Source organism: Numida meleagris, chromosome 1 (genome assembly GCF_002078875.1).
Source record: "Numida meleagris isolate 19003 breed g44 Domestic line chromosome 1, NumMel1.0, whole genome shotgun sequence".
Classification (NCBI taxonomy): domain Eukaryota; kingdom Metazoa; phylum Chordata; class Aves; order Galliformes; family Numididae; genus Numida; species Numida meleagris.
This window is the reverse complement of record NC_034409.1, coordinates 166,545,449-166,573,418: the sequence shown is the minus strand read 5'-3', so window position 1 is coordinate 166,573,418 and position 27,970 is coordinate 166,545,449. Positions and strand designations below refer to the sequence as shown.

The window sequence follows — 27,970 nt, the reverse complement described above, 5'->3', positions numbered from 1 at the left end:
ATCAGTAATTCCAATAAATCTATTTATTCCATCTAGAGGCTCAGAAGCACTTCTGCTTCATAATACAGATTTAAGAACAGTTACAAACAACTGGAGCTTAAAGGTTCCTATTCAGGAAGCCAATTTTCCAAGTCAGCAACAGTCAGAGCGTAAGAGCTTTGAAATGAAAACGGTAAAAACAACTCTAAAACAAACATTTTGTTTACCTAAGTAACTTTGTTTGGTACACAAGATTCTTGACAAAAAAAAAGCAAAAGTCTTTCTACGACATTAGCACAAAACTTCTTATCTACATATGCACTACCATGTTTACACACAACTTGCACGGGAGGTCACCAGATACAGAAAGAATTGAAAGCAAAACCACATTTCTGGTCATGTATCAGATACCTTCTTTCACACCATATATCAGCAGTACTGCGTCTCAGGAGCCAGCATTTGGGATTTTTCTTCTGAGGTTTTGAATTACAGTTTTGTTGTAAAATAGTGCAGTTAAACTCTGGTTGTCACAGCTTTAATGTTCCCCAATGAAGAAGAAAAACATCACCACACTTAACAGAGCTGTAACGTTTTGAATGATTTCTCTCCATAGGTTTAGAATTTTAAGCTACAAGTTGCTCACATTTTCCAGAAATAAAGGCTACAGGAGGGAGAGGGCAATACTTCCTCTTACTGCACACCTCTCACCAGCATTCAGCTGTTCAAGGTTTCAAGTCTCAGCTGTGATACAGAGCAGCTGCATAACCTTGACTCAAACTGCTGAGGAAACAAAGAAGCTGAGAGCTGTACGAAAAGCTGCAGTGTGGACCTGTCAAGGTGAGAAAGGTAAAATTACAGGCAGAAGTAGGACCATTAGCAGCTCAGATTCAAAAGGGAAAAAAGAAAAGCACAATATGAAAAGGTGCAACACCTTAAAGGAAAAAGACAGCAAGTCAGTTTTGGTGGTGCCAGACGACAGTGGCACAGAGGATTCATTTCAGAGAGCAGCAGATACCAGCCTTTTTCATACTGGCTGATGCCTGCCTGGCTAGGCACCCTTAGATACCTTACTGGAGTGCAAGCACGCCCAGGCTCATAGGTCACTGCATCCTAGATATCTTTTGCACACACTTGCCAAAACAGTAATAATAAACCTTGTTTGCAGAGTCTCTTCACACACAGCAACACATACCCTAAGAGACAGCTAATACTAGTTATTTTTATTTGAAGTTACTAACCACTCATTGATTGAGGACATATCAGGTGTTCAGATCAGACCCATATTCGCACCCCGAGTCCCTGTCCAGTCATACAGCATCTTATGTCAGGGCCACACTGCTTCTTCATTAGCCCTCCAAGATGCCCCTCCATGTTCTCAGAGGCTTGGCAGGCACAACTTTGAGATCAGCCATGAAGAACAAGGCCACCCTGCTAGGGAAAGGTTTCAGGTCTGTATGCTCTCTATCAGGTTGAGAGTCGGGACTGTTAGGTGCTAGCTCAATTTCTATCCACAGTCTGAGGATTTAACCTGCCTCAAGTCCAGTGAGCATTTCGGTAGGCATTTCAATCTGTGTCCTGCTATTCCCCTTGCCACTTGAGAAGGGAAAGAAGCTAAATAAGCAGCTCTTCTGTTCCAGTTCTGAATGGAGATGTTGGTATTGACTGAAAATGTGCACAGCTGGGGCTCGCAGAACAAACACCAGGATAGCTCCTCGCACCCATTATCTTTACGGCAGGGGAGAAAGGAGTATACATTTAAATAGAGCCTCATCCTGAGTGCTCACCAGCTATTGAAGAAAGTCATGGTACAAAGCCTTGCTCCCCATGGTAACAGCTCAACTTGGGAAGAGACGCAGCAATTCGCCAGGCCATTAATTTGCTGGGTTTCAGACTCAAATGAAGACTGCATTAGTCTCAGCTACAAGCTGCAACCCCAGCACCTGCTGGAGGCGCACACTTGCCAGCTTCCTCTTCCCAACAGCTTGCTGGTCTGTCAGAACATTTGATGAAAACAGCCAGGACTGGGCCATGATGTAGCACAGGCCTTTTCCTACACACTGAGAGGCTTTTGGATGGGCTTTATTGCACCACAGGGCAATAAATATCAGCACACTTAATGATGAAGGCCCAGCCACTGCCCTGTTCTAAACAGACAAAGGAAGATGCAGAAAGTGAGGGTTTCCAGTGCTCTGTATCTTATCCGCCCACTTCTAAACCCTGATCAGTGAAATGAAATCTTCACCCACAAGTGAAATTCACAGAACTACAATGAAACCTGACTCAGTTTTTACTCGTTAGGCCTGACTGCTCCTGTTTCAGTTCACACAGAGAAGCCTGACTTTGCTTTCAAGTAAACACTCCCTGGGGAACCCTACGGCCAGTGCCGATCTGATACCGAGCGGCACACAGCTTCCCCCGCACTGCCGCCACAGCACTGACAAGCACAAACCCATCGAGAGCTGCTGTACTCACAGCGAGGGTTGAACACCGCCGGTGGTGAGGTATCTGCAGTGACAGCACATCAGCTCCAGCCATAGGGATGCTAGCTCACACGAGACCCTGAGCTGGGAGCAATGCCCCAGTGCGGCGTGTTCAGTCTCACCCAGGTCAGCATCACTACTTGCACTGCAGCCATACTCCGAGTCAGTAGCGATACAGCGAGGGGAAAAAAGGCCAGGAGGGCACATAACACCATAATCTATTTACATGCGCCCCGTGATTTAACTTTGTATGGAATTACCTCAGCTCTAAGTAAGATTAACATCATGCAAAGGGGAACATTTAACAAGAACATCACTATTTTTTGCAGACCCCTTCTGCAGCCTCCTGCACGAAGAGGCGGTGTGCGGCTGCACGCAAACACACGGAGGTGAGCTGGATAAAGACGACCCAGGAGATGTGAAACAGCTCACAGCTCACAGGCTGCCGCTTCCACAGATCGAAGGGACCTCAGGAGACGCCCCAGTCCAACCCCTGCCAAAGCAGGTTCTCTAATGCAGGTCACACAGAAACATGTCCGGATGGGTCTTGAACATCTCCAAAGGAGGAGACCCCGCAGCCTCTGCTAGCAGCCCGTTACAGCGCTCTGTCACTCTGCTGCCACCCGAAGCAGCTCCCGGGGCGGCCGGGCAGCCCCCTGGGTGGACCTTAGCCCTGCACCGGGTATCACACTCACCGGAGCCCCGTCGGCGGCCGCCAAGCTCTCGTACGTCGTCCAGGCCTTCTCCCTCACGCTGTCCGGTGCCTTCAGCGCATCGCAGAGAGCCACGAACTCCGCTTCCCCCACTTCCAGCCTACAAAAGCATTGAGGAACACGCTGGCACCGGGCGCTGCACGGCGGGGACACGCGGGCCGGGGGCGATACCGGCGCCGGGCGGGGGACGCGGTGCGGCCGATGCGCTGAGCTTACCGGGTGCCGCGGGGCGGTGAGGCGCTGCCGGCGCTGCCCTCGGGGCTGGTGCGCTGGCTCCTGGCGGCGCCCGCCCTGCGAAGGGGCTTGGGCGGCATGGTGACCGTCGGGCCCCCGCCGCAAAAACGCCCACCGAAGGGCTCCGCTTCGCTCCCCTCCCCGGCGCCCGAACCGCGGGAAAACCGGGTCAACGCCCGTCCTCTGCCGTCACTTCCGGGCCGGTCGCCGCTCCCCGCCACGCCCCGCTACAAGGCGCGGCGCTTCGCCGCACACAGCCGTTCAGTGCCGAACCCGGAAGGAAGATGCAGGGCGCTGCTGCCGTTTGACCAATGAGCGCGCTCCCTTCCACCGCGCTAACCAATAGGAGACGGCTCCGCTTGAGGCGGCACCGCGACCGGCGCGAGGGCGGTGGCTGGTGGCGTTCTGAGGTACTGGGCGAGCGAGCGCACGGGCAGGATAGCGGCGGTGCTTCAGCCGGAGCGTTTTTCTCCTTCTTTTGGGGTTCCCTGTTGCGTTCAGGGCAGCTGCTGTGGAAGAGTTTATTCAAATCAGAGAACCGTAGAGTCGATGGAGTCGGAAGGGGTCCTTGAAGGCCATTTGGTCCAACTCTCCTGCAGTGAACAGGGACACCTACAGCTCGATGAGGTGCTCAGAGCCCCGGCCAGCCTGACCTTGGGTGTCTCCACAGACGGGGCATCCACCACCTCTCTGGGCAACCTGTGCCAGTGCCTCACCACCCTTATTGTAAAAAAAACTTTTTCTTTATATCCAATCTAAATGTCTGCTTTTTTAGTTTGAAACCATTTCCCCTTTTGCTGTCACAGCAGACCCCACTAAAGAGTCCTGTCCCCTTCCTTCTTACAGCCCCTCCTCTAGATACTGAAAGGCTGCTCTCGGGCCTTCCCGGAGCCTTCTCCAGGCTGAACAGCCCCGGTTCTCAGCCTGTCCTCGTAGGAGAGGTGTTCCATCCCTTGGGCCATTTTTGTGGCCCTCCTCTGGGCGGTCTCCAACAGGTCCATGTCTCTCCTGTACTGAGGACTCCACATCTGGACGCAGTACTCCAGGTGAGGTCTCACAGCGCAGAGCAGAAGGGCAGGATCACCTCCCTCGCCCTGCGGGCCATGCTGCTTTGAATGTGGCCTAGGATATGGTTCACTTTCTGGATTGTGTGGGCACATTGCTGGCTCATGTCCAGCTTACCATCCACCAGTACCCCCAGGTCCTTTTCAGCAGGGCTGTGCTCTATCCTCACACCTCCCAGCTTGTACTCATAGTGGGAGTTGCCACAACCCAGGTGCAAGACCTTGCACTTGAATTTGTTGAACCTCATGAGGTTCTCCTGGGGCAACTGCTCAAGCCTGTCTAGATCTCTCTGAATGGCATCTCATCCATCAGATGTATCAGCCACACCACACAGCTTGATGTCATCCACAAACTTGCTGAGGGTGCACTTGAACCCAGTGTCGATATCATTTATGAAGATATTAAAGAGCATAGTATCGTAGCATAATCCCAGTTACTGGGCCGCACAAGCCTGCTGCAAACCAGTTTTCTCTAACACCAACCCTTACTGGTACTGGAGAGGACCTGAGCCTTCTTTGAAATGGAACTGAGCGCTCAAAATGAGACAAATGCTGAGGATGTACCAAGGGAAGGAGTGAAGTATCCAACTGCCTGAGCTACAGTGTGAGCCACCAGTGGCCAAGAGAGGCTGCCTCAGTTCAGTGTTTGTAGAATCATATGATCATAGAATGGCTTGGGTTGGAAGGGACCCCAAGGATCATTAAGTTCCAACCCCTCTGCCACAGTCAGGGCTGCCAGCTGCTAGATCAAGTACTAGACCAGGTTGCCCAGGGCCCCATCCAACCTGACCTTGAACACCTCCAGGGATGGAGCATCCACAACCTCTCTGGGCAGCCCGTTCCAGCACCTCACCACTCTCGCTGAACAGAACTTCCCCTTAACATCCAATCTAAACCTTCCCTCCTTGAGCTTAAAACCATTCCCCCTTGTCCTATCACTGTCTACCCTTTTATAAAAGTTGATTCCCCTCCTCTGAATAATCTCTTTTAAATACTTCAAATTTTTCTTGAAATTCATTCTTCTTGAAATTCCACTTCAAAGTCTTCTTTAAATTAAGTAATAAGCATGCTGGAGGCAGGCAATATGTCTTTCCTGACATGAGAAGAACCATATATACGTAACTATATGTGGATATCGAGTAGGACAGAAATTAAAAATCCTTGATGAACATCTCTAAATCTGACATTCAGCTGACTCCCATCTAAAAGCCTATTTTTAGCACTGTGCATAACAATTATGTTTAGTGAAGGAAATTCTCCAGACTTGGGGATCTTCTGGATTTTAAGCCAATGGGATTCAAATCCCCAGTGCCTTGATTCACAGATCTTAAAAGTGTTCTCTTCTGTCTGAGATCACATATCCGCACTTTGGAGGCAGATCACTGCTGCAGATTAGCACGTTTCCTTTCCTTTTTTTCTTTTTATGGTGGCAACTTGCTAATAAAAGCAAAATCTTTATGTATAGGGACTCTTGCTACACACGCACATTTATCACTCATTTGTAAAGCAATTAGTTTGGGGGAGAGTGGTGTCAAACTTCTGGATTTAAAATAAAGCATAAGCGCAACAGTGGTTATAGAGCAGCCCGCAGTGGCAAATCTACCAGCTTGGAAAAGTAAGCAGAACCCCTAACCCACGGACGTGTGCATTGCCCTCTTCTTACAACTGGCTTTAAGAGCACAGAGGAACTCAAGCCGAGAGCAAAGCAGGTCAGAAAACTTGGTCATGGCCCGCGGGGACCGTCCCAGCTGTCAAGAAGAAGGAACACACCCTCCTGGGCAGTTCACTGACAGCTACTTCAGCTGCTTTTAGAGCCAGGCCCTAGATCACCCAAATGATAAACAAAGAATTTGTGTTGCTCTCATAACTCCCTGTGTATTGACGCTTAGGGAATATCATATCCTACTAAACAGTTGACAACCAATGTCAGCGTAAATACTTACTTTCTAATGTTAGTGTGCCGAGCCTGTGCCCAACTCAAATTGTATGCAGCTTTTCATCAAGCAAGGCACTCAGGGCTCCCCTCCATAAGCAGAAACAACGAAAAAATAACCTCACTGCTTCACATTACAGCTTACGGAGAACTGGAGGGAGAAGGGGAGGCAGCAGATGAATGGAGCTACAGTAACCTCTAATCCGTCCCAGAGCCTCAGATACAGCGGCTACACCTGAACTGCAGGAAGATCTAATGGGTATGTATGTACTTAGTAAGAGATGCATATGTAAAGCTATATGTAAATTGCTGCTTTTCTTTTTCTTCTCCTTAGATATTTAAATGTTTTAGTCCTGTATTTTAAAACATTCCCTTTTAAGTGTAGCCTTTCACTTTTGGAGTAAAATGACAAAGGTAAGAAGAATTAATTATAAATTCTCATCAGACTGGACAATGACTTGGTTCTAAACATCTCGCTCCAACAGCTTTTAAATTGCAGGTCACACACAGGCGGCAGTCTGTGCAATGTTCCCCACTCAGGCAGGCCTGAGTCATTGCTTCCAGCTGCTGAACAGCCTTAAGTAATTCTGCTACTTTTTTTTCATTTAAAAGTGTTGCTATAGTTTCACAGTAATTGCCAATGGGAAAGTCATGCTTTCATTACAAATGAAGCCAAGACTTTTTATGGTGACTCTGACTGCTCAGATAAGGTAGGAGCTTGCTCCTTTTTGTAGTTTTTGTAAAAGTGATATATTTGTGATAGAGTAACCTGACTTAAGTGCACCTCTTGGCCTACAAAGTCTTGCTGCTTATGTCCGCATTAGCACAGACCTCTAAGTTACAAGTCTAATGAAACCATTTCTTCTGCAGATGGATGAAATAAATGTAGCTACTGAAACCATTGAGCTTGATTTTAGTCCAGGTACTAAGTATCGACAGATTATTTGCTTGAATACTGGTCATAGACTGTAAAATTCAGAGAGCCAGTACAAGTATCAACGATTGTGTACCTGCCCAGCTCCCCACAGGTGTCCTGGTTTCAGCTGGGATGGAGCTGATTTTTCTTTCATGGTGCCTGGTATGATGCTCTATTTTGGAGCTCCTCTCTAGCCCTGCACGCTCCAGGCCTGAAGTGATGCTTTTTCAGAGCAGCCATGCAGAGCATCCATGGACTTAAATAACAGTCCTGTGACAAGAGTGCCTCAAGGACACCAAGGGCTTGAATCAGCTTTAGCAGGGACAGCATGAGCCCCACTGGTAACACTGCCTTGCAGTTACACTGGTTTGAAATGGTATGGAAATGTCTGATCTGTAGCCACTGCTGATGTCAGGGGTTTATACATCCTCTTACAGTGACAATGGTGTTGCATAGGTTAAGCTGTTACCTTATGAAATGCTGGCAAGGGTAAGGGGAGAAAGAGCGGGCATTTCTGAGACTCACAACATGCTTGCTTACACTGTACCTAGCCTGGCCTCAATATCATTGTATCCTACATAAATACTCAGTTAAAAATATGAAGGATAAAAATAAATTAATATTTCTACGCTGATATATAATCCATCGGGACCACAACAAACTTCAACCCATTTATCTCTAAATGGAGAGGTACTTGTTAGCTGTTGGCTTCTCTACAGTTCAAAGTCTCCCTCTAGACATGCTACTAATAAAAATATTTTCACTCCACGTTTATACACATCCATGACTATGCTCTTCTCAGAGAACTGAGTGGTGCTAGAGTCCCAGATACTACAATGAAGAGTAAAAGGGAGGAAATCCATAACAATTAAGTGTTTAACCCAATTGTTAGTGGAGTGTTTCAGGCAAAACTTGGATGTGTACACACTCACACTCACTGCCCATGGCTGCTTCAGAGATCTGAAAGGAAGTGGTGGCTGCTGGGGCTGGGTAGAGAAGTGTCTGCACAGGTAATGGCACCTAGATGCAAACCCACAAGCCATGTCTTGCACAGATACCTCCGGTTCTCTCCCTTTGAGATTAATTCACAGAGACTTTGTTCTGATCAAGCATTTTGACCTGAGTTTGTTTTTCCCCCGCTTTTTTTTTTTATTGCACGTTCTAAGTGAAAACAGCAACCTGGGTTGTGTCTGCTTTACAAATCTGTGCTAGTATTCAGGATCAGAGTACTAAAAAATGAAATCCCCAAGTGATGCAATGTATTAAAAGAAGACTTAGAGCAAGTGCATCTACATCGGAAAAACTAATTGATCCTGGCTTTCCTTGCTTGTGGACATTTCATAATCTTAGTGCAAAACATACCTTCACACGCATAGCTGCATTGCAGTTTCGTTACACATGCACACATAGGGCTCTGTGTGCCTCCACACAGGTAAAGTGCTGCTAACCCAAGGCACATCCTGCACTGCCTCTGGAGTACAGCTCATCCTGATTGGTACTGATAATTAAATATAAATAAAGGTCGGCTGACAAACAAACCACAACCCTATTGTAGTTTGCAGCCACGCAGCCCTATTCATGTCCCCATCCCGATCCCTCCCTTTCCATCCTGCTCAGTCCCAGCTTCTGCTTCCTCTCTCTGTGTGAGAAAGCTAGGTCTGGCATGGAAAACACCCTGTCTGCAGCGAGGATGCTTCTTGTGCCTCCTCTTCCAAGATATCCAAAGCTCACAGAAGGTACTTTGCTAGAAATAGTGACTCAGGAGTTTCAACCAACAACCCCAAACCAACTGAAAACTAGTGTCCACAGCTTATACAGTCAACAGACATGGGCATTTCTCTGAATTAAATCTACATGTAATCCTTTTGTTTAAAATGAGCCTAAGATAACTAAATTATTTATTAAGCACCCTAATTGGGTGAAAGCATTTGTGTATGGTATTCCAGCAAACCTCTTAGCATGACAGGTTTATGGACTCTTTGATGTTTTTCCCCCATAACAGTGAAGCATCCTCCCACCACCAGAGCAAACAATGCTGGTGAGAGCACAGCCCTACTGATGTTCTTGCCCACTGTACCTGCTCACACAGCCATGGCAGAATGGCATCCTCCCACCCAACTTGTAGCAACAAAAGCTCATCTTTCAGAGAACACAGCTCTCAGAAATGCGTCATCATAAACCACTGTTGGCTTCCACAGTCGTGATTCAGCTGGAAACCATTTTTGAACAAATGAATCCCACCCTTTTGTCTCTGCATGTGCAGATGTCATTGCTTCAGGTAAGCGCATAGCTTCTCGTTCCATCACACAACCAACCCCATGTGCTTTTTGTCATTCAGACCTTCAAGGCTTTCTCTGCACCAAAACCTGTCCCTGGTCTCTTCACTTCATCAGGAGAACGAAGGAAGACTTGGAGCTTCTTCCACACTTTGCAAACCCAGGTCGTGCACACCACTAGGGAACAATAACCTTGCACACAGCAAGACCAACTGAACATCAGGTTGCCCAGAGAGGTGGTAGATCCCCCATCCTTGGAGACACCCAAGGTCAGGCTGGATGGGGCTCTGAGCACCTGATGGAGCTGTAGGTGTCCCTGCTCATTGCAGGGCAGTTGTGCTAGATGACCTTTAAAGGTCCCTTGCAACTCAAACAATTCTATGATTCCACGATTTTAGGTCTCCTGATCCACAGTGCCTGCTACTGACAAGATGTGAGCACCTGCTGGGAGCTTTCCCTTGTCCAGGGCAAGCTTCTCCTCCAATGCTGATTGTCACACTACTGATAGAAATAGAAGTCCCTCCACCAGCCAACATGCTCAGAAGCTGTTAGAGATGCAGGCATGCAGCATGGTAACATGAATCTTTTGTCTGTAAAAACAAAGCTATTACTCCAGCCACTGCCTTCAGCAGCCAGGCTGGCTGCTGTCTCCATCAAAGGAGATCACAAAGTTTCTTACTGAGTTTTATTTTGAAAACAAGGGCAGTGCAAGACTTACTGAAAAATAACGCACTTCATGTTTAACTCATAAAAAATAGGAACAGTAACTGTTTCCTGACATATATTTGACCTTTATGTGAGCACACAATTTCAACATCCTGAATGTCTGCAGCTGAAGTTTTCCCAGTGGATTTTCCAGCTTGCTTAGACCTATACCAAAGCGTAGCTACAGAAATGTAATTTGTACATAAACATCCAACCTACATCTATACGAGTTTCTAGCTGATGCTGTTCATGGCTGCCATACGCCATCAAGAATAAATAACTTCACCTTTCAGAATGTAACAATTACACTTAGAAATTTTTATATAATGCACCTATATCAAAACTGAACTGTAAATTAAGCCAAACAAAGAAGAAGGAAAAATGGGTATTTAAGAAACTTCCTTTAAAGCCAATTGTTTAATCTCAATCCAAACACTCACAATAGCAGGAAACTGGAGGATAATGTGTTTACAGTTGTATAATAGCTCCAATGCCAGAAAGACATTCTCCGTCTATATTAATAAAAGATCCTTTAAAAGATGAAAAATAAGAATAGTTCAAAGCCTGTTGGCTGAATCCACGTAAGACAAAAGATTTGGACACACATGATGCATATTATTTTGAATTAGCAAATACTCTATTAAACATTTCTACTTTCCTGACAAATCAATGCTCAAAATGGTTGGAAGGACGGGTTACTTCCCTTATGATGAAAAACAGAAGTGGATTTTTGGGGAGAATTTCTACCCTTGTTTTTGAGTGCTACTCTGTTTTTAACTCTCCCGTCATTTTTCCAGCAACCAGCTTGAAAGCAACAGTTAATATCATACACCTTCACCTGCACTCTTCCCCATAAAAGCTGCCAAAGATCCCAATAACATAAAAAAGTTAAACTCACTTAAGAATGGTAGTTTAACTGCAGATGGCATGATACATGTGGGTATTGTCTCAGACACAGGGTTTGAATGTTGGGTGGTCCTTTGTGAAGCCACTCAATGATCCTGGCGGGTCCCTTCCAACTTGGGATATTCTATGGTTCTGTGATACTCAATGCCTTCTTTATTGGTCTTTAACATCTGCGTTCAGGAACTGTATGCTCCCACGATGGAACAATAAAGTCTATAACAAGGAAGACTTAACCTTGGTGGAGGAAGATCAAGTTACGGAGCATTCAAACAAAGTGAACTTAAGTAAGTTCATGGGACCTGATGGGGTGCAGCCGTAAGTGCGGAAGGGGTTGATGACATGGCGAGGCAACTCTTGATAATCTTTGAAACATCAGTGATAGAGCAAGTTTCCTGGAAACTGGAAGAAAGCAAACATTGCTAGTATATTAAAAGTCATGTAACTACAGGCTCACCTTGATTTCTGAGAAGCTGATGGTGGAAATTCCCCTGGAAGCCATTTCAGAACATAAGTAGGTCAAGAGCATTGACTTACAAATCAGGAAATCACATCTGACCAATCTGATTGCCTTCAGCAACAAAATGCTTGGTGGATGAAGGGAGAGCAGTGGATTCTGTTTACGTTGACTTTATCAAGGCTTCCAACACACAAAGCAATGAAGTGTAGACTAGACAAACGGACAGTAAGGTGGACTGAAAACTGGCTGAACAACCTGCCCAGAGGTTTGTGATCAGTGGCATGAAGTCTGACCACAGGGCAGTCAGTGGTGCACTGCAGGGGTTCAATACTGAAACCAGTACCATTTTGTATCACGACTAGTGGCCTGGACAATGGGACAGAATGCAACACCAGCAAGTTTGCAGACAACACAAAGTTGGGAGGAGTGCCTGGGAGACAAGATGGGTGTGCTGACAGCCAGAAGGATGGAAAGGCTAGGTAACTGGGCTGACAGGAATGACATTAAACTCAACAAGGGAAGTACAAAGTCCTGCCCCAGCACACGCTGGGTGTTGCCCAACTGGAAAGCAGCTTTGCACAGAAGGACCTGGGGTGTCCTAGAGGATGCCAAACTGGCCATAAGACAGGAATGTACCCTTATACCAAAGGGGGCAAACAGCCTCCTGAGCTGTGCTTGCAGTTTAGGGAGGTGATTCTTCCCCTCTGCTCAGCACCAGCTGGCATGTCTAGAGTGCTGAGTCCAATTCTGGGCTCCCCAGTTCAAGAAGGCATTGACACCCTAGAGGATACCCAACAGAAGCCCATGAAGGTGGATTCAAACATTCGACACGTGAGAGGAGTGGGAGAGTTGGGACTGCTCAGCTTGGAGGATGCTCAAGGGGTTCTCATCCAAAAGTATAAATGCCTGATGGGAGGAGGTAATGAAGTCAGAGACAGACTTCTTAGGAAGGGTCCAGAGTCAGAACAAGAGACAGCAGGCTCAAACTGAAATACAAGAAATGGTATTTCAACTTAGTGCAGACTTTTCTGGGAGGGTGGTAGAACACTGGCACAGGTCACCCAGAGAAGTTGCAGAGTCTCCAACATTGGAGATACTCAAAACCCAACTGGACATAGCTCAGAGTCAAGCTGACTGTGTCAGGTTGTCTTTTCCCTATTTATGTGTACAGGATGGAGTAGAGTCGTGAACCGGCTGCTTTAGTAATCTGTGCTTTATGCTGGTAATGCACAAGGCAGGAGTTTAACACACTCGTGCAATGAACAGTCCTGGCTCTCAGCTGGGTCAGCCTGACTCACTGCACACTCTAGATAACGTATGTAATTTAGAAAATACAGCTGGGATTTTGGATATTAACTTTATTTTAATAAAACAAAAGGAAATCAGCTTTCATGATACGTAAGTCAGCTTCGGATACCCACTGTGGATGGACGAGTTGTGAAAATAACAACTCTGAATTTAAATGAATAAGGAACAGAAAAACAAACTTTTCTGTTCATGTTTCATTCCTCAATCACCATTCTATCTTTTCCATTTTAGAAACAGCACTGCAGGTAAAAAAAAAAAAAAAAGCGTTAACATTGAACTTAACCTCAGTCTCCTCCTTTCCTCCTTTAAAAAGCAGTAATAGCAGAAGTAAAAATACAAGGCTTTTAGACAAACAGGTTTATAAGATTTATTTTCCATTGCACATACATGGATTATATACAATTTAGTAACATAAGTTACTTAATTTTCTAAAAGATTGTTACAGCAAACACTTGCCATTTTAAAACATCAAGTCAGAAATCAAATCTAAAAAGGTAAATATGACAATATTTTAAAAACGAAACAAATTGCACTTAGTTAGGGAGTCAAATACAGATTTGTCTATATGCTGTAACAAACTATATAGCAGGTAATATTACAGTTAGAAGTAGCTCTTGCAGTCCATTTGTACATTAATAATTCTTTTCAATTTTACTTAAAAACTGGTGGATAATTCAAAGACTTTCTCTTCTTCCGAATATCTGAGATTCATCACATGAAATGCACTAGCAACTAAGTCTTTATACAATTGCTATTCAAATATAAGAAGTACACCACACCTGAAAATAAGGAAGAAACTAAAACGTATTGATTTTACATGTATCATGAGATGAAAAGTATGGAAGGTGTTCAGCAGTAAAGCCCTGTCCACTACTTACATAAAAGAAGATTTAAAAAAATAATCACTGCACACAATACAAAGGGTGGGGTCATACTGTAGTTTAAGTCTCCTGTAACAGTAACGTTTCTCCTTACTGTTCACAGATGAGTGTTTCCATAGCAAACCTGTTCTCAAAATGTCGAATCTTCCGGCAATTGACAGCTTCACGCTTCTGAATTCCTGTTTGTATTAGTAAAGGAGTGTCAACAGAACAGAGTGATGTATGTTAGAGGCATAATAGCTTTACGTCCACTCTAATTAGATGTCACCGCAAATCAGAACTCTCTCTCCTCAAAACCCCTCTAAGAAGGAATAAATACACGGACACACACATTCATCCTTACAGAAAATAAAATAGAAAATGAAGAACTCAACACGCAGCCAACAATCCCTGAAGAGGTGTGGTGATCCTAACTGCAATACCGACTTTAGCTGGAAGCAACCTACCAAAACCCCTCTAGTGGGGAGGTTTAACCCAGATCAGTTTCCAGCCTTCCTCACCAAGTCTGTGTAAGCGCTTGTGGGAACACAGGAGGGGAAGAGCAAGGCAGCAAGATGCTACAGGCAGAAAAAAAGCTAACAGTCTCTTTTCTGAGAACTGGAGAGAGACCCAATGACCACTGCCAACCTATGCCATCATTTATTACCACGGGTTCAATGTACTGTATTTTTGCTGCTAAGACCTTTTCATTTTTAAACATTTTTCTACGTTGTTTTTTTTTTTTTAATATAAAATGTATTTCATTTCCTAAGGTCTAACGAAATGACTAAATCAATTAAATTACTTCAGTGACCACTTACACATCACATACCATTTTAAGAAAAAACGTCTGAGTGAAAACCAAGTGATAATTTTAAGGCAATATTTACCAGCTTGTCAAAGCTCTTTCAAATCTTTTTTGTTTTCCTCAGAAGTTTTCCATGAGTGAGTACCAAGAACTACAATTCTCTTGTGAAGACAACTCTTACTCACATTTCACTGATATAAATAGTTGACGTGGACTAATTTGTAAATGATCTTAACGATGAGAATATGCCCTTCTGTCCCTGGACTACAACTCTATGGGTTCTCTCCTTCTAAAAGGTTTTCTGCTTTTGGGAGTGGGTCAAGAAACAAGATTAAAGAAAAGCATCAATAAAACTTGAACCACAGAAAACACACACATGCCTACACACACATTTTGAGTTCCTAGCTCACTGGGGCCTTGAGAGCACTTCTGCACAATGAAACGACTTATTTCCATACCTACATGGAAAATCTCAGACACGCTTAAGCCCACAGCTGCAATAAGCAACTCTCGTTTTAACAAAGCCATTCCTTTCAATACAATCAACCCCACTTATTGAACTCGAGCAGCACCGAACTTTCTGCCAACACAAAGGGTCACAAAGAGGAACATTTACCTTTCATGGCTTCTTTGCGCTGCAGTTTGTAGGTCTCCTTGCCACGGCAGAGGCGGTAAATAAAGAATCCCAGCTGATCCACGTTTTCAATGCGATCAGTAACAATCATCTGTTCATGAATCAAGTAGGACTGAGGCAAATACGTTCCAGCCTGCAGAATAAAAATGTAACAGCTCAGACAACGAAGGGATGGCTTTCGACAAAGTACACAAGGAACACTTTGCATTGTGATTCTTTAACGTGGCTGTGCATTATTTTGATTTTTTCAAATTATGTAATGCTTACAGAATTTTATTATAGATGTGCAAGCATGAATGCACTATGCAAGTACATAACGCTTATATTCAAAACTTCCATTGATACATACATCTGCACTCTCCCACTACAGTAGCAGCAGTCTTCAGCAAAGAGACATTTCCTTCCAGGAGAACCCATCATCATGGATCAAATCCCACAGTTCTCACACAAAGTTTTCACCCAATCAACAACTGCTCAGCAGACATTAGAGGGAGCTTTCCCCAAACAAGAGCTGCAGAAGCATGTTCTATCTCAGCATACTCTTGCTTATGAGATATGCCAGGTGCAGCTCCCACTGCAGTCTATGAGGGTTGAACATTTTCAAAGTGTGGATTGCAACTTGGAGGCTAAATGCAAGAAGAGCTTGTCTGGCCTTGCCAGTTACTATGGCGGCTCTCCCAGCTATTAACACAGAAGTATTAGGAAGTTTGTGATATGAGATGCTTCTAAGGCAATAAATTGAAAAAGGGAAGAGCCAAGACAACATCCAAACGCTTCCAAGCCTTGTCTAGCCCCTGTGTCATTTTGCCACAGTGAAATGACAGACGAGTCAGGCTTCATTACATACGGCTGAAGATGCACATACCTGCATATCAACTGATTTCCTAAAATTGCTACTGGTAAATAATCATCAACTTTTACTGAAATGTTACTTAATTTAAGACATCCTTAAGCTTCTTATTTGTGACAGTACAGAAGCGTTGCTTGGTTTCTAAAAATAAAATGATTGGTAATTATGAAAACAAACCCATCTTCTGCAGCAAAAGATCACTGTACTTTCTATTGTCAATAAACAACTTGGAATTTCCATTACAGAAGATGACTGTCTTTTCAGTCCAAGCAACGCACGCTGAGAAGCTGATCAGATGCTATTCTCCAGTAAAGAAAGAAAGCCATGTATAAAATTCACTTGAAATTACGAAAGTTGTTTTCAGTATGTACTATGAGGAAAGAAGCCACAACAAATTTTCTCCTGTAAGTAAGAGTTTGGAAGACTTCACACTCCCAAATGATCTGACTCATTATTTAGTGAAAAGCTTGGTAAGTAAATCACTTTGAATCAGTGCACCTTAATCCCTGGTCTCTAGAATTTTGGGAGAGCTTCAGGGAAGCATCACAGCAGCTCAGACCACCAGCAGCGTGGGCAGCTGTGCTCAAGGCTCTCTTGGGTCTGTGCCACCCAAACCACAGGACACCCCTGACCTACTCAGCCCTTCCTCGAGTCTACAGGAGGAGCTCACTGGCTGGACTGCAGGCATTTCCTTTGCCAAGCCACTGCAGGAGCAATTCCGTAACGCTGGGATCCAGCACAGCCACAAATGTAATCATCTTAGAGATGCCTTCTGCATCACAGATGGTTAGAATTGGCCACTTGGCTCAACTATAGTCAACAAACAAACATACTTGGGTTTTAGCCTTGCTCCTGAAGGAAAGGAGGCCTTTCACTATTTGCATATTAAAGCAAACCGTATCAATATATAGAAACGTTATTCTTTAAGCTACAATTATGGCTTTTTAAAAGCAAAACAGCCCAGAGCACCTCTATCTTCCTAAAATGCCCTCTGCATGTATTCAGAATTCATTTTAATGAAGCAACTATTTTAACTTCATACTTTTTTTTTTTTTCTTCTATGTGCAACCAATGTGACTGCAGGACAGTGAACAGAATTTTGCTCACTTTGTGCATCTGCAAGACGGTTTCCCACATTTCAGTTGCAAAACATTTAGCCTGATTTTCTGAGACATCAAGTGCCCACAGCCTTTTGTTAATACAATGAGAATTAAACAGATGTCTCATAAAATTAGGGCACTCACTTTGGGGACGATGATCAGAACAGTTTGCTTCTGCACAGATTTTCAATTAAATACACGATTCCTGGTTATCCTCTTACTTGTAAGCCAAGCACATTTGATTTAGAACCAAAGACAAACTAGGAAAGTAACAGATTTTAACAGTGGAATTTGTGTGGACTAAAAAAGCCAAATTAACAAACTAACAAAACTAAACAGGATACATAACGTTATTAAAAAAACAACAACAGAACAACAACGAGGTCACTGAGTTTTACAGACACCACTTCATTCTCCTAATTCATATTAGATTAGTAAGAACAGAAGACTCTGAGATTATCTACTTTGGCCTCCTCAATTTCACAGGCTGTTACGTTCCACCCGGTTACTATAATTGGGAGAGCAGCGTTTCCCTGCGGTGGCACCAAGCCAGCCGGCACTGTTCAATTATCAAACCCTGCTGGGAAGCGATTAGGAGTTCCCATGACATTTCACTGAAATCTCTTATTCCGTTGTTCAGAGACTGTGGTGTCTCAGCCCTTCTGGGATCATTGTTTTTAAGGACACAGAAATCTTGTTCTCAAGGTCTGGTGCTCGTATCCTCTTCCTAAGATACAGACCCAGGAATATGGCTATCCTAAAAAGATTTCCATTTCAACAGGCTTTGCTAGTCATATAGGGCAAACAGGTTGCCCAAAGAGGTGGTGGATGCCCCATCCCTGGAGACACTCAAGGTCAGGCTGGACAGGGCTCTGAGCACCTGACGGAGCTGTACATGTCCCTGTGCACTGCAGGGGAGTTGGACCAGACGGCCTTTAAAGGCCCCTTCCAACTCAAATGATTCCATGAAATCCTGATCACCCCTACAACGATCTCCCTAGAAATACAAAGGCTACTGCAAGGCTGCTGGAAGCCTCAGGAACTCACTTCCAGTGCTGTTCCATCAGATGGAGGCAGTGCAGCATCTCATGCCATTACGCAGACACAGCGGCTCCAACACAGCTCACCTAAGGCACATCGCGCTCCAGGCATTTCAAAGTAGAGGCCGACCCTGGAGAGCTCTGCTTTGAACAATGCCCACATTAAAGGGCTTCCCAGCGTATGTGCTCTAAGTGTCTCAGCTAACCAGTCTTAATCCAGCACACACAAGCTTTATGGAAAATCTAGTCATAATTTATGAGTTTTAAACGAAAAAAAAAAAAGAAGTGTAGACTGCTCTCAAGGGGTCCAGGTACACCACATCTGCCTGATTCCGCCAATTAAATCTGTAGCATCACAGAACAAAATCAGATTTGTTTGTCCTCCTCAGCATTAATAATTCCTCTGTGACAGTAGTTCATTAACCTCAAAGGTTATGGCCTTTTTTCTCTCTTTGCAAAGATCTCTGGTCATGAGTTAACTTTCACAAAGGGTGAACGTTTTAGGATGCCGGTCCTGAGAAAAAGAAAATTCTCCTTTTCCCCTCTGAAGAACAAATCACTTGCCATTTAACCATACCTTGATGTTGATGAGCAACTCCAAGAAATTTTTCGGTGGCATAACAACAGAAGTGTTCAGAGGAATGACGTAGCACTTATCCAGGCTCAGGTCAAGATAGGCAGTCAGCCTCTGGTGAAGAAATATTTATTTTAATCAAAATCACTACAGCACCAGAAAAATCACGTAATGATGTTGTTAAGCCGCTACTGCCTCGTGTTTTTCTCCAAGTTATTGTTTTGTTCCATCTCGAGTCTGTCCAACAAAGCCCAGTCTGAGGGAAGGTCAATGCAGAGTTAGAAGGCATCCATGATGAGCGTCTGAATGGGATTTGTGCAAGGCAGCAGGCAATAAGCAGTTCAAATGCACAACAATAATGGAATTACAGAGGTATATCTAAACCGTTAGGAGATGAACTACAGCACTCAGTTACTCCTATTGCCCGCTTTGTGGAATACCAGAGCCTTGCTCCAACAGTCATGTTTTTAGTTTGCTCAAGAGGAAAAGAACAAAATATAGGAGAAAAAAATACTGTGTTCTAGGTAATGCGACGAATAAAAATCTCTTTGTTCAAAACGCTGCTGAGTTGAAGGGTAAATGATTCTCCATATCTGAACTATCATCTTAATAGTACCCGAGCTGTTATATTTGGCATTGTTTTATTAAGGAGAAAAAAAATGGATATAAAACTCCCAAGAACTATCCTGAAGAATCCTAGGGCTCTGTTCACCGTGCTGTTTCACTGCATCTGTTTTTGCTACAGAAGACATTATCTCAAGCTGCTGAAAGCTCCAAGGCTGCAGATGTATGTAAAATACTGAGCACACCAAGAGCCCAGCAGTCAAAATAGCACCAGGACAGCAATCGTCAGTGCAAAACATAATCTCATTACACAGGACTATGTGCTGTGCCCATGGCAAATGCTCCTTGCAGTGACCTCCAGAGCAAAGCATTAAGGATGCACAGTTAACTTTAAAACCTTACACTGAAAACTAAGTTTCTAATATTACATTGTTCCCATTCACTTCTCACATGCTGCTTTTCTTCTGGTCTTTCCTGCTTCAAGATTTTGCTCTAACTCTTAACAGAAGCTCACTAAATATATTCAGGAATATTTTTAAATGACATAGCTTAAGCAAGCTATGTTTTTCTCCAAATCTGGTTATGAATATTTGATAGATAGCACTCTTCTTGCATGGAAAAACTTAAAACTTTGAAGCGCACAAAAAAAAAAAAATAGGACACTTCCCTATTCTTTTTCAGCCCTGCTTAAAAAAGCTGTTCAGTGAAGTCTTCGAATGCTCACAGAAACTCTGCTTCCTGAAAACCGGCTACAGAACATTTCGTAGCTATTACCATTCCATCAAGCCGGTACAGAAAAGGGCTTCTAATTGTTTTACAGCTCTGTCATTACTACTGAGAGCTGCAGCCCTGTCAGCTCTCCTACCAAAAATTTATTGCCAAGACTCCCATTAAAGTTGTTTCTTACAAAAGTAAAGGGAGAAACAGCTCAAAGTGCTTCGCTACCCTGGTTCAGCGCCTTTAAGAAACAAGGAGGCTTGCGGTGCCCAAGAAAAATTGAGCGCTGCTAGGCTCCTTGTATCTGGAAAACGAGCTCTCTTCCACAGTCACCTGGTCGCTCCCTTCCCTTTCTCCCACAGCTTTAGAGCTCTTGAGCTATGCTAGGAGAGCACCTCTGTGGGCACTTGAACATACCCCTAGTGACCTCAGATGCCATCAGCCCCTCCAAGCTGAAGCCAAAGGCAGGAAAGCCCTTTCCACGCTTCCCTCATCACCACAGCGCTCGGTCAAATTTTGGTGTGATGGAGTTAACACAGTGAGAAGTCTATTTTCTTCATTTTCCTCACACCGAGGAAAGGAAATAGCTCAAAGATTTTCCCCTTTCTAAAAACAGAAATGGTGGCTTACATGCTACCTCATGATGATTGTATAACGCTGTACTTTGTATGCTTGGTTAATAATTGCTTCCAGCTTGCTGCTGATCAAGACGTTTCTACTGCCTCCTCCACCCCCCGCTTTTCCCCCACCAAAATAACTTGGGAGTACATTTATCAGGATGGCTGAGGGGGAACATATTTCAAGTTTTAAACGCTTTCTGCTTCTTCAGAAATATTTCTTACCCGATGGAAGTCATGGACGATATCAGCAGGATCGCTATCAGCAAACTCAGGGACTGGCACACTGATAAACTCAACATCTTCCTCCTCCAGGATCTGGATATTTTGCTCAATCGTGTGGTAGCGAGCGCTCTGAGCCTCTGCCCCAGACTCAGGTAAACTTAAGCCATCTTCAATGTACTTTATTCCACAGAAATATACACCGCCCTGCTAAAAATAGCAAACAACTGAGCAACAAAAACATCAATAACCTTGTTAGAAGTTTAAGGCTAATATTCTCAAAGCACTATGGAGAAGAAAAACTTGTCAGACTAGATGAAATGTTTTCCCTTTGATTTGATTCACACGCATAGACCAAAGTAGGAGACAGCTGCTATCCACAACAGGACTATGGGTAAAGTCTCTGTTCTGCTGAACCCAGCGGGAGCCCTTCTCTCAAGTTCAAGGAAAACAGGATCCCAAAAGCAAGTTCTTAAAGTGTCATGTTCTGCTTTGTTCCCATTATCCGTGGCATTATTTTTAGAAAGAATATGAAATTCTTAAGCTCGTATGCATGCAAGTTATTATTATTAAATTATGATTTAACTGCAATCAAACACTAAAATATAAGACACTGAAACTGGTCATCCAAGTCAGCTTTAGAAAGCAAACCTCACTCTGCATTTGTCCTGCTTTGAACAGGGGGTTGGACCAGGTGACTTCCAGAGGGGGTGGAAGATCCTAACAACAGGAAGAAGAGAATTTCTACCTTAAAACTGCGTGCACCAAGCAGAGGGCTAGAAGGATTCAAATTCTGCTGATGCTCTCACCCTTTCTGACCTTGTGAATCTTGCAACCCAGCACAGCTTCTGCAGGAGGAGGGAGCGCGCTCACCCCACTTGGGCAGCAGCCCAGCAAGTCCAGCGCAACACAGGGACAACTCCCCCAGAAGAAAGCAATATTTAACTCGCATCTCCCACGCTCCAGGTAAATGCTGCACTTCCCTGGCAGCACTGCCTTCATGGGGCTCCTCTTGCAGTGGTGCCAACTGTGAAAATACATTCCGTCAGAGGCCTAACCTTGTTGGCGTGGATTGGATCTGACAGAGCGTGTTTAATCACGCTGACTGTGCTTCTCCCAGGTCCCCAGCAGGGCCCATTTCCAAATCCCTACAGAGGCCAGGAAGGAGGAGAGTCACCGCACTGCTCTGACAAGCAGCCCCTTTCCTGTGCAGCAGCGGTTCTGTATTTGTCTAGGGAATCCGGGGTCAAACAAGGCAGCTTTCAAGAAGTTAAGCCACCTACAGTATTCGGCAACAGCTGCACATGAGAAATACTGGGTGAAAATCTGGGACGCCACTGGGGTTCTCATATTCAAGTCCTGTATTTAGATATAATCCTTTCTCTGCAAGTAATGTTTTGAGAGGTGTTGCTCCTTTTCATTTGCCAGCCTTGCTCCTACCTTCCTCTGCTGACAGAACAGGCCTTTAGATAACCTGAAATTTTAGAGAGATAAACAGGGGACCAGAAAGGCTATTTGGTTTAGTCAGGTGCTCCTCTTCTAAACACAAGGCATAACGGAGGAAAACACAATCCTCCCATAACAAGATGTACTTGACTTACCTGGAATGCAAAGTATTTGTACAGATAGGCACCACCCAGGATCACTCCTGCCAGCATGAAGGCCAGCCCGAAGCACATACACCAGCACCAGGCCCTCCTCTGCCCTGCAGGCACCACCACATCCTCTGGCTCCTGCAAAACATCAGAGAGAGACCTTCAGCACAGTGTTCCCAAGACACCCAGCACAGCAGATAGCTTGGGCCCAGCGAGCCCAAACATTGCATCCATCAGAAAGGACACAAGCCCTTTATCAAAAATGTTTGAAAATGTTCTTTTTGTTTTGTTTTAAGCAGATCTATTTCAGTTGAGGTCTAAGAAAACTTGTACTAACTGTCGCTTTTTGGACTAAATCAGCAGAGACAAGGAAAAAAAAAACATCTCCCAAGATTCTTGGTAATATACAGGGAGATATTTTAGGGATTGCAGACAGAGAAGTATCTGTTGTCAGGCGCTCTCCATGTAACAACAGCACTGGGAGGAAGATGGTTCAGAAAGGTCAGATTTTTTTAGCTTGGTATATGCAATTTAAGTGAACCTCAAGAACCAACAAAAGATCAAACACAGTAAGAAGAGCAAAATATATCCTTTCTTATGTTGTTCCATCAGGAAGAGACTATACCACCTCTCCGCTGGAAAAACAAGAAGAATGATGGTTTAGAAGTTCTGCTTATGGAAGCTCTGTGCTGAAGATAGCATTGGCCATGCACTGCTATCTGCTGTGCGTGTTACACTGAAGGAATGACAGGATGTTTCCCCTCTGGGGCACTAGTCTGCATAACCATGCAGTTCCCAAAGGCATCCTAAGCAATAAACTGCTGCTTGCAAAATCTTTCCTCTATCAGCCACATCACAATGCTTTTTCCTCCCCCGAGTGCTTGCATAACTCTCAACAAAAACAAAAGAAAATAAAAAAAAAATAACCCACCACCTAGATACTTCCATACGATTTTTTGAGTCACCTTCTTCCAAGCCACAATAATCCTGGGAAAACGTTAGAATTCCAGTAAATATGAAGGAATTCACTATCCCTTTGCAGACAAAGGAAATCAGGATAGCATGATCGTAACATGATGATCAGGGTGAAGTCAAAAACAAAAAAGTCCAAACAAGGAGAGAAAGAACATGAGGGAAGTGCTTGAAAAAGGTGTTGATGGCTATGATAGACAATGAATGCTCTGGCTGTGGTTTGTTGCAGTATTTTCTAATTAGGACAATTTCCCAAAGCAAGCTGTGGGTGTAGCCCCCAGGCTGCCCTGTTCCTGTTAGGAAGGAGCTCCTCTCATCTGGCCACGGCCATCAGGCAGGAGTGACACCAAAGAAGAGGCACTCCCTGTCAAAGCTGGGGAGAAGCCAGCACTCCCCCAGCATGACTCACCCCAACCATCTCCAGTGGTACAAGCAGCTTTCTAGGAGGTACTTATTTCTTGTCACTGATTACAGGGGGAGATTCCTGGTTAACGAGCTAGGCTCCTAAGTCACATATAGCTAAAATTAGATGATGCGAAACCCACTTTTACAGTACACTACAATTATCTTTCATACAGAAGTGGCAACGCAGCTCCTTTGCCAGGCAACAGTTGCCAAAACCTGATTCAGAAATATTACTCTGAAGATATTCCACAGATCGCGCTTTACGTTACCTTGCGAAGTCCCGCAGTAAATCAGACTGTGAGATCTCCATCTTTGGAGGTTTTCATGACTCAACAAGACAGAGCCGTGGCTGACCTTGCTTTGGCAGCCACCCTGTTTCTAAGGGCTGGACTGGAAGACCTCCAGAGGTCTTCCAACCAACATCGCTGTGATTCATTACAAGGCGAAGGGAGAGTGGCTAGAGAACGGCTGCCACAGTCTGAAAAGGTAAACAGAACGAAAAGACAACTAACAACTTCATGAAGTCTTCATGTTACTAATTAGTTCAGGGAGTCAGCATAAAGCATCGCAGCATTACTAGATGCGTGGTTTTGAAGCTGGCTGCTTGCAGAGACTGAGAATAGAATGTAATACCCATGGTAAGCTAATTAACTTTCAGGTCAGGTTAAGATTCACTGTGGATTCTTCTATACATCATCTCAATCATAAATCTAAATCAGGTAAAACAAGGATTTTTATGTTGCCCTGTATTATTAGGTAACTATTTCCCTGGATATTTCAATGCATAAAGGACACCTGATTGAAACATTTTAAAATAGCTGTCATTTACACTTTTAATTTAACGTGAAAAAAAACGCATAGCAAACTGGCTCTGGGATACAGTGCCAGAACATTCCCTAGTGAAGAATATAAAGAGTATCTTTATTCTTTCCCTGAGGTTTTACTTCATTTTTCTCCCCCTCCAAGCAGAATTATCCATTTGTGGAGTAATTGCCTCTCCTGTCCGTCGTTTTGTAAGCTCTGAGAGATTTACAAAATACACATATAGGAAATGGTGCAGAAGGGATACACTGCACGAACACCTACTTGGAAAAGTGGATTCATGTCAAATGAAGTTCGCTTGGGCCCTAAAAATAATCAGAAAAAGGAAAGTAACTTTTACGCTTTTACCACACTATGAGGAACGCGGATAGGTTTCTCAGAATTCCACTCTAAGTAATTTTTCGTTCATATACAAAATGACAGATGTAACCAATAGGTTTATTAGAACTCTTAGTCCTCTACCAGCAGCTAAATTTTATCACCGTTATTATTTGATGCATCTCTAATGGTAGGGCATTAACGTCGTTTGCACCTGTAGTTGCCTGCTGCATTGCTTTGTCCACAGCCAACCAAAACCAGCACACCACGCGTAGAGCATGAGTCCAAGCACGGTTCAACCTCTTGCGCAGGACGGAGGAAGGATTGCAGCTCCGAACAGTAAAACCACAAGCATTGGGCAAGAGCGAAGATACTTGATGGTGCTGAAGAAGGACACAGAACTCATTCCGTCTTCTGAATTTGAGAACTAAGTACACCACCAAGTAGTTTAAAACCACTTGATATTAAAACACTGTCAACAGCCGACTGAGGCTAAATTATACTTGTATTAGTAGCCGTTCTGTGGCTAAAATTTTGTACTGTTGCCGTGGCACCTTACTTTGAGCTGACGTGACCCAAAAGAATAACTCATCCCTCACCACATAACTGACCCCTTGCACTGGGAGAAATGAACGCATGACAGATGCCCACCCACCTTCCATGCGGCTCCTTCTGAGAAAGAAAGAACACGACCCAAAAGCGGATCCACACCAGCGGGCACAGCACTGACTTAGTGCAGGTAGGGCTGCTCTGTGCCCAGCACCGCTGGCTTCAGCACAGCACAACGTGGGACCATGGCCTCGCTGGCTGATTTTTCTCTATGTCGGCTTTCCACCCTATCTGACAAAAGCAAGCATTGTGCGCAATGTATGAGGTGAAGACTGACCTCTAATGATACGCCTCTACACTTTGGTGAGCAGCAATACTTAATCACCGCCATTCCGGCCCCCCTCTTCCCATTCTCCTGCATCATCAGTGCCCCGTGAACTTCCAGCTCCACACTGCATCCTCAACCTGAGGATAATGCCACAGAACTACTCTTGTCTAAAGCAAAATGCCCGAGGAAGAACTGGATACAAGCCCCAGAATGGCTTGTTTCCCTTGATGAGGTGATTGCTCTCACTGGAAAACATTTATTAGCCTATTTCCCAAGGACAAGATATGAAAGAGAAGCATCTCTCTGCCTCCAGAACACCAAACCCTACAGTGTTAAACTCCCCAGTCTGAATAGCTTCAAGCTCCGCAGGAACAATTTTCTTGCAGATATGAGAGAGAACTGAATGCTTCTCATTTTCTGGAGATGTCAAGATGTTGGCAGCAGTCCCTCAGCTCTGTCTTCTTCCCACCAGGCAGTTACCCGATGCCGCAGCTTTCAGCAAGGACGCCTCCATCAAGTGACCGCAGCAGCAAATGCACAGCTGCACGCCGCCTTGTTACTGCATCTGTAAAACACCGGCGAGCAGGCAAACGATACCACAAACTACTTAGAGAAGCACCTCTCTATGAGAGAGAGAGCTTCACGTATTTACAATTAGCATCCACAGTCCTAGAGTGGATTGAAAGGGGAAAAAAGAAGAACCAATAACCCCTACGCCTGCAAATATTAGCGATTATTAAAGGCTACCAGCCATGAATCTTCCTTCTCTTTTCAGTTCCATTTTTATGCTGCTTTTTTTTCTTCCCTTTAAATAAAATGCTGAATTTCAGAGGGACAAAATTCATGTCTGGGGTAGCATCACAGAACTCTGCTTAGAAACTCCAATACCGAGCCACAAACGTGTATAATTAGACTTGGTAATTATTTAGATTTTCCCCTTGTGGCTTTCTGTACATAGCTGACTATAATTGCTTTAAAATTATGAAAGTAAAGCAGTCTAGAAACTGACAAGGCATATGCCTAGTTCATAATGAAAAGGGTGAGGAGATTATCAGGCACTGCTCTTTTGCATAAATTAAGGACATCAATTATATGATTAAAAATTTTCATACGAATCAATTAACTAAGAATCCTCCTAAACCAGATATGATGGATGCACTTGGATACGCTGGGGGGAGCCCGGAACGTGGTGTGACCACCGCGCACCTATGCACAAGGTAATGGCTGCTACTTGGAAACGGTGACAAAAAGAAAAATAAAACAACTCAGGGGGAAAAATCTTCCAGAATCACCACAGTCTCTGACACAGAGAAACCAGACACTGAGTATTACTGTGTATTATAAATATTACTAAAGTGTCTGTAGCTTAATACACAGTCCATAATTATGCATCTAACGCCTAATACATATTTTATATAAATATACATATATACACATATATATGGTTATACATACACACACACACATATATATATTTGTGTGGGTAGAACTGGCTGGAAGCTGTTCCAAGCTGTTTTCTGGGTGCCATCTCGCTCACACAGATGGACAGAATGCAGTGGGACAGACTCAGCAAATATTGACTGAGTGCGGTTTTAATAGAGGAGAAGGGAGACTAATGATAACTCCCTGAGAGCGTGTTAGTGAGGGAAGCTAAAAATCCTTGCAATAAGATACTGGCCCAGAGGCTGCAGAGAATGAATTCTGCTGATCAAGCGTGCCTGCTCTGACTTGCAGATCTGACATCTGTAGAAAAGCCCCCCAAAAGACAGTCAATATAAAGTGACCTTAATTTAGAAAGAACTCTGCATTCCTCCTGTGGTATTCCTGCCTGAAGATTGCTCCAAGCCTGGTATTCTATTTACTGCTTGCTGCAGATGCAAAATGAAGGCAGGCTTTTGCAAGGCTCCTCACTCAGCTGGCAGATGCTGCAGAACTGGAAGGCTGTCAATACTCATCTGCCTCTCAAGGAGCAACTTTACACTTCCTAATAAAATTAGATTGAAATTTTAAGTACGATGATCTTT

The 27,970-nt window shown here is 44.2% G+C and overlaps 2 protein-coding genes and 2 long non-coding RNA genes across 7 annotated transcripts in view; 1 reads left to right on the top strand and 3 right to left on the bottom strand.

Moving 5' to 3' along the window:
• RB1 (RB transcriptional corepressor 1) overlaps nt 1-3,624 on the bottom strand; it is an 81,429-nt gene extending 77,805 nt beyond the window's left edge. Inside the window, exons 1-2 of the mRNA XM_021376196.1 lie at nt 3,389-3,624; nt 3,155-3,272 (exon numbers count right to left, since the gene is read on the bottom strand). Of these exons, the coding sequence (XP_021231871.1) occupies nt 3,155-3,272; nt 3,389-3,486 (216 nt within the window). The 5' untranslated portion in view covers nt 3,487-3,624. The remainder of the gene's footprint in view (nt 1-3,154; nt 3,273-3,388) is intronic.
• Nucleotides 3,688-27,083, top strand: LOC110387741. Of its 3 annotated transcripts, none has more exons than XR_002432672.1 (3): nt 3,688-3,816; nt 6,544-6,662; nt 25,317-27,083. It is a non-coding gene; the product is annotated as an uncharacterized LOC110387741 (long non-coding RNA). The 3 variants fall into 3 exon arrangements; XR_002432670.1 differs by lacking the exon at nt 25,317-27,083 and adding an exon at nt 9,994-13,234; XR_002432671.1 differs by lacking the exon at nt 25,317-27,083 and adding an exon at nt 9,322-9,938.
• Nucleotides 13,314-27,970, bottom strand: part of ITM2B (integral membrane protein 2B) — a 25,095-nt gene continuing 10,438 nt past the window's right edge. Inside the window, exons 2-6 of one of the 2 annotated variants that reach the window (XM_021376265.1) lie at nt 22,559-22,690; nt 20,961-21,164; nt 18,841-18,951; nt 15,256-15,406; nt 13,314-14,031 (exon numbers count right to left, since the gene is read on the bottom strand). In XM_021376265.1, the coding sequence (XP_021231940.1) occupies nt 13,943-14,031; nt 15,256-15,406; nt 18,841-18,951; nt 20,961-21,164; nt 22,559-22,690 (687 nt within the window). In that variant the 3' untranslated portion in view covers nt 13,314-13,942. Of the gene's footprint in view, nt 14,032-15,255; nt 15,407-18,840; nt 18,952-20,960; nt 21,168-22,558; nt 22,691-27,970 lie in introns of both variants that reach the window. The other variant, XM_021376254.1, reaches the window with a different exon arrangement.
• Nucleotides 23,415-25,318, bottom strand: LOC110387743. The gene is made up of 2 exons (XR_002432673.1): nt 25,016-25,318; nt 23,415-24,407 (listed from the first exon to the last, which is right to left on the bottom strand). It is a non-coding gene; the product is annotated as an uncharacterized LOC110387743 (long non-coding RNA).